This window comes from Pogona vitticeps, chromosome 2 (assembly GCF_051106095.1).
Source record: "Pogona vitticeps strain Pit_001003342236 chromosome 2, PviZW2.1, whole genome shotgun sequence".
Lineage (NCBI taxonomy): Eukaryota > Metazoa > Chordata > Lepidosauria > Squamata > Agamidae > Pogona > Pogona vitticeps.
The window spans coordinates 74,977,964-74,984,963 of record NC_135784.1 but is presented as its reverse complement, the minus strand read 5'-3'; the positions used below and the strand labels follow the sequence as shown (position 1 = coordinate 74,984,963).

The window sequence follows — 7,000 nt, the reverse complement described above, 5'->3', positions numbered from 1 at the left end:
AAGTCAAGCCATCCTACTCTTTTGCAATTATCTTATATTACAGCATTGTCCAAGACAGTAAAGCCCTTTTACTGAGAGTCTGTTCTTGTCAAAACACATAATACCATGGCAATGACACCATCCCCAATTCCTGTTCCATCATCTCAACTCTGCTGATGTTGGACCTCCTCAGTATAGCCAGCAATACTGGACGTTTAAGACACTCCCTTATTCCATATATTGATGTCATATGGTTCTCTGCTCCTTCTACTGCATCAAAAAGGACAAAAGAAAGGAAAGAAAGAAAAATCCTAGATACATTCACACTGTTCTTTAGTCTATCTTCAGTATGGAAAAACTTCAGAACACTATGAACAAGTCACCATGAAAATTCCAAGCCATGATTATCTGTTCATTTAAACTGTATCAGCTGGGATACAGGGATCATTAGTTCCCTGACTTTTTGGATCCACCTGAAACATAATCCAATTACTGTAAATGTTTTTTCCAGTCTCATAACACCTAGCTAAGGCTAGCCATAATTCCCACTCTAATCATTTGAAACCTAAAGCTGTTTTAAAGTCCTCTGCTTCCTGTAGAAACCTGGTTTGCCATAATTGCTGTCAACATGGTTGCTAGCATAATACTTACATGGGGTTAAGCTTCACAACTGGAACAAACTCTGCTTCAGAATGAACAGGATCAAGACATTATGTTTGTATTTCTATGTCCCATTTTAAACACATTTTAAACACATTTAGCCATCAAGCAGCCACATAGATACAGTAACTTTTTTGCATAAGTGTTCAACACATCAGAAATAACCTAAAGACATTTATTAGAAAAAAGTTTTATAGTAACAAACAGGCCTTATCCAACAGTGCGCTAGCACAATTTAACTGTCTTCCCCCCTTCTCAGCAGACAAGCACGCTACCTGGAAATGGCTTCAGAATGCTTCCCAGCTCTTTCGAGATGTTTTAGGAGTGCACATAGGGCTGAAGGGAACTAACAGAAGCACTTCAATCAACAGGAAAAACTCACTAGATATTCACTAGTGCTCACAACAGTCAGAAACAGTGGAAAAATCAAGCATTTTCATTACAGTGTAGTTATGTTTGATGCTGTCAGTTAAATTATTTTCTCCAAATCCTTCTATAAACATAAACAGATAGTGATAAGCATTGGTACTACAAGATAATTATCCAGATGGTTCAGCACACAATCGATAACGGCTACAGTAATTTCTTAATTCAAAGTAATTCATTTTCAAAAGCTATACCAGTTGCATGACGCAGGTGTAAAATCCTAAAAGGTCTTTGGCCATTATGTCTTATAAATAAAATAATAAAAGTTCTAAATGATACAAAAGTATAAAGCATCTATCTAAATTTGAAACATACACTTATTTCTCTAAATGGCAATACAGAGGTAAATAAAATAGTCTCCCAAACTGGGATAGTCACAATATCATTTCACTGCCCTAATATTTTGCTACACTGGACAAAGTAGAAGTATTACCTCAATTCATTGTTCTTTTACTCTACAATTGTAGCAATTAATACAGCAACTGGAAATAAAACATTTAAAAACAGTACCTTGAAATAGTTGAAGGTGCTTTTCCGATGTTCACACCACTTGGAGAAACAAGAGAGACTTTTGAAGAACATCAAGAGATTCCCAGTCTCCTCAACCCTAAAATAGAAGATAAACCATAAATATACATGTTAGTTTTTTCTACTAACTAACAAGAATTGCTTACTTGGCTTGACTCTGCCATGCACATTTAAATTTATTTATTTGTTTGTTTGTTTACTATCATTCGCATTGTACCTTTCTCTGTTCTGGAATGCAGGACAGCCTAGTACCGTATTTTTCCGTGTATAAGACAATACTTTTGTCACATCTTTAGACTAAAAATTGATGGTTGTCTTATACACGGAAGCTGAGAAGAGAACAAAACAAGTGGAGGGGGGAAGGGATAAAAGCAATCCTGCCGCACTTTGATCACTGCTTTCCCACTCCAATTGCTAAGCCCCACAGGGCTTATCAAAGGGAGGGGGGAAGCAGCGATCAATGGGCTGCAGGATCACTTTGATTGCTGCTTTCCCCGCCACTTCCTAAGCCCCATGGAGCTTAGCAAGTATTTCCCCCCCCCGGAGGGGGAAAGCAGCAATCAAAGTGATCCTGCAGCTCTTTGATTGCCGCTTTACCCCTCCTTTTGCTAAGCCCCATGGGGCTGAGGAAGTGAAGGGGAAAGCATCAATCAAAGTGATCCTGCAGTCCTTTCATCACTGCTTTCCCCCTCTGTTTGCTAAACTCCAGGCTTAGGAAGTGGCGGGAAAAGCAGCAATCAAAATTTCTAATTTGCTGTTAGAAAAGTGGGGGTCATCTTATACATCGGGGCATCTTGTACACAGGAAAATACAGTAAGTTTGCTTGGAAAGAGGATCAACCAAAAATACAGTGAATTGCCGTATTTTTCCGTGTATGAAACAACACTTTTTCCTAGAATAATTATAGGAAAAATTGAGGGTCATTTTATAAATGGAAGGCAGCAGCAGGAGGCGGAGGCTGAGGCAAAGAAGCAGCCCATTGACTGCTACCACCGCTATCCAATTGCCGTCTCCTCCTGCCAAGGCTTACCTCCAGCTCACGTCGCCACCTTGTCCCCTGCCCGAAGGAGACAATCGCTGGAGGAGGTGATCTAGTGGCGGCGGCAGTCAATGGGCAGCAGCAAGAGGCAGCTGAGTGTGGCTGCTTCTTTGCCCCCATCTCCGCCTTCTGCTGCAGTCTCCTCCAGTGCCACTTGCAGGCTCAGCAGGAGGAGGAGGAGGCGGAGGCGGAGACGGGGGCAAAGAAGCAGCCACGCTCGGCCACCTCTTGCTGCTGCCCATTGACTGCTCCTCCACCTCCTGCAAGGTTAATAACTGGTGGGTCATCCTATACCTTTGGGGAGTCATATACATGTACAATACAATACAGTGGTGCCCCGTATAGCGACGTTAATCCGTTCCGGATTAACCATCGCTATGAGAAAACATCGCTATACGGATAGAAAAATGCCATTGGAACGCATTAAACATCGTTTAATGCATTCCAATGGCTTCTACACTCACCGTAAAGCGATGTTTCCTCATAATGGCAGCCATTTTCGCACCCTCGTTAAGCGAGGGCAGGGCGCGAAAATGGCTGCAGCCACCGATCAGCTGGCCGCTGGCCGAAAATGGGGCCGGCGCTAGGGCAGGAGGGCGGGGGAAGGCTCCCACGCCCTCCTCCCCAGCTCACCCCTGCTTCTTCAGCCGGCTGACCGGCCGGCGATCGGCCAGGAGAGGAAAAGAAGCCTCCTTTCCCCTCCTGCCGAGCGCGCAGGGGCGTCTGTGCCAGCGATCGGCCAGGAGGGGAAAGGAAGGGTCCTTTCCCCTCCTGCCGAACGCCCTTCTGGCCGGCGATCGCGATCAGCCAGGAGGGGAAAAGAAGCCTCCTTTCCCCTCCTGCCGAGCGCGCAGGAGCTTCTCTGGCCGGTGATCGGCCAGGAGGGGAAAGGAAGGGTCCTTTCCCCTCCTGCCGAACGCCCTTCTGGCCGGCGATCGCGATCAGCCAGGAGGGGAAAAGAAGCCTCCTTTCCCCTCCTGCCGAGCGCCCAGGGGCGTCTGTGCCAGCGATCGGCCAGGAGGGGAAAGGAAGGGTCCTTTCCCCTCCTGCCGAACGCCCTTCTGGCCGGCGATCGCGATCAGCCAGGAGGGGAAAAGAAGCCTCCTTTCACCCCCTGCCGAGCGCGCAGGGGCTTCTCTGGCCGGCTATCGGCCAGGAGGGGAAAGGAAGGGTCCTTTCCCCTCCTGCCGAACGCCCTTCTGGCCGGCGATCGCGATCAGCCAGGAGGGGAAAAGGAGCCTCCTTTCCCCTCCTGCCGAACGCCCTTTTGGCCGGCGATCGCGATCAGCTAGGAGGGGAAAAGAAGCCTCCTTTCCCCTCCTGCCGAGCGCGCAGGGGCGTCTGTGCCAGCGATCGGCCAGGAGGGGAAAGGAAGGGTCCTTTCCCCTCCTGCCGAACGCCCTTCTGGCTGGCGATCGCGATCAGCCAGGAGGGGAAAAGAAGCCTCCTTTCCCCTCCTGCCGAGCGCGCAGGGGCTTCTCTGGCCGGCGATCGGCCAGGAGGGGAAAGGAAGGGTCCTTTCCCCTCCTGCCGAACGCCCTTCTGGCCGGCGATCGCGATCAGCCAGGAGGGGAAAAGAAGCCTCCTTTCCCCTCCTGCCGAGCGCGCAAAGCGATTTTTCCCCATAGGAAACAACGTTATGCGATCGCAAAAGCGATCGCAAAATCTTCTTCGTTAAGTGAATTCCTCGTTAAACGGGGCACCCGTTAAACGAGGCACCACTTTATTTAATACTATTCCTAGAACTGCAGACTTGGAAGGGACTGTATGGATCATTTAATCCAGCTGTCAAGAACCCACAGTGGGGATTCAAACTCCCAGCCCCTGGCTCCGCAGGCATATGCCTAAACCACTGAGTTATCCAGAAGTTCTATCCAGCAAATATTTAATACTGTAATTAAATGACATAAATTTAATATGGTAATTAAATAATTAAACAATCAGATTAAAATCAGTAAACAATTAATAAAGTCTAACATAAATTTAAACTATTTTAAAATAGCAGCAGCAGCGGAACAAAACACCTTCCACTGAAAGGTCCAATGAACAGCAAAGGTTTGCTTAAATGAAAATATCTTGGCCAGCCAACTAAGGATCATAAAGGAAAGGCTAGTGAGCCTTCCTCAAAAGAAAATTTCTTAGCTTGGAAACAGCCACCAAGAAGGCTCTCTCTCTCTTGTCCTCACCAACTGCCTGTGAGGGTGATAGGACAGAGAAAAAGGCCTTTCCTGAGGATCTGAAGACCCCAGAAGGCTTATATAAGCAGCCATCGTATTTTTGCTGTTGTTTAGTCATTTAGTCATGTCTGACTCTTCGTGACCCCATGGACCGGAGCACGCCAGGCCCTCCCGTCTTCCACTGCCTCCCGGAGTTAGGTCAAATTCATGTTGGTAGCTTAGATCTCATATATAGAGATTTAAAAGAATATAGTTCCCCCAGATTCAATTTTTGATTCAATTGTTGAGACTAGTCATAATAGAAACATTATACATTTTAACAAACATGTTTTTTAAAAGTCTATCAACTACAAGCTACTTGTGATAACTTCTTTTTCCCATTTTTAGAAAATTAAATAGGTAAATAGTTCAGAACTTCTGTTTACTAGCTTTTGTTTGTTACAAAAAATAGTTCTGAGAGTTTAAAAAATCTTATTTCACAATCAGATTAATAAAAGAGAAAAAAGAATGACTTTTTCCAGCTATGGCAAGAATTGCTTCATGTTTTGCCCTATTCCACTCCAGACAGATGTTAAGAGTCTTGCTATGCCTAACTGAATCCAGATGTGGTATAATACTCATTTTGGCACACCAAGAATAGACCAAATGTCAGCTGACAAGTTGACAAAACTCAAATTAAAATACTTCAGAAGTTTTTAAAAAAACTTTTAAGAATAATTATGCAAGGAGTTAGCTGACTGTGTGATTGTGATACAATAAACAAGCTGAACATAAATTTCAAACACCCACATATGAACCAATTTTTTTTGTATGCACCATGAGATACATATACTGTACTAACACTGGCATGCACATATGACAATGTATCATCTACAATTAATATGATAAAATCACCTGATAGAAAGTAAACAGTGGCTGAAAACCTATTGCACAGCTCTATGTTCCCAACAGTGATACCATCAATACTGGCAAATTTATCACCAAATTTGAGTCTAAATCAGAAGTATCCTTAATCAGCTGCGATTTGCCTTTACTTGCTCGCCATTTACCACTGATAATGATGGCATCATTGTTGCGCACCCGGAGCTGCACAATCAGCTTTCAGCCAGTATGTCATACAAAGAATTGGCTATCTTTTGTTCAGACATACCTCTGAAGATACAAGCAGCATGTGGACAACCCTTTTGCCCATTCATGCAACCCTTCTGGCCATCTCTTCAGTATCAGACAACAATTGTGTTATTGCATTTATTATTATTACTAGCTTATTCCTTTTGTTAGTTTCTTTGTTCACCTAGACATGTACTCAAGGAGTTTACAAAATAGTTAAAAAAACAACTACGGTTAAAAATATAAAAGTCAGCTAAACACATATTAGAACACCAGTAAATTAAAAACACTTTAATAATAATCATGTATAATCAAGTCATTTCTGATTTATGGTGACCTTTTAAAGGATTTTCTAAGTAGAGAATACTCAGAAGTGGTTTACTCTTCCCTTCTCCTGGGGGCACCCCGGAACTGTGCAGTTTGCCCACACCAACACAGGCTGGTTCAGTCGGGAACTGAACTGCAATGTTCTGGCTTCTCGGCCAGATACTTAAACCACTGACTATCCAGCCAAAAGAAAAAACACTTTAAAACACTTTAAAAGCTTTTAAAAAATTAAAAACAGTCCTATAAAAAAAGGAAAAGAAAGCACAGCATCACCCATAAAAAGTCTGTTCCTAGTTAGCCTGTTCATTTCCTCAGAAGCCTGCCTTGAAAAGCAAGGCCTTTTCCTGCTGGCTGAAGGAAAGCGAGAAGGGGCAAACCTAGCTTCCTTGGAAGGGAGCTCCACAGCCTGGGAACAGCCACAGAAAAGGCCATTTTTTTTCTGTCCTGAGCTCCTCAAAGTTCTTAGAATTTGGCAAGGTTCATATGTGGAAATGCAGTCATTCAAATAGCCTCAGCCCAAACAGCACAGAAACTGACCGGTAGCCAGTGAAATTGTGGTAACAAGGAATTTGTGGTCCTTATAGCTGGCTCCAGACAAGAACCTGGCCAAGTCATCTCGGACCTGCTGAAAATTAAAAGTATTTTCCAAAGGCAGCCCTGTATGAGTGAATTACAGCAACCCAATTAATGTGTAACTATGGCGTGTGTTACCATGGCTAGATCAAACTGCTCAAGCAACAGGCACAGCTGGGTT

The 7,000-nt window shown here is 44.2% G+C and overlaps 1 protein-coding gene across 2 annotated transcripts in view; it reads right to left on the bottom strand.

The window, feature by feature from the left end:
- The window catches only part of CENPP (centromere protein P), a 225,166-nt gene that overhangs the window by 197,185 nt on the left and 20,981 nt on the right, over positions 1–7,000 (bottom strand). For both annotated transcript variants that reach the window (XM_020806629.3, XM_020806630.3), the window contains exon 6: positions 1,576–1,672. In XM_020806629.3, coding sequence (XP_020662288.3) covers positions 1,576–1,672 — 97 coding nt within the window. The remainder of the gene's footprint in view (positions 1–1,575; positions 1,673–7,000) is intronic.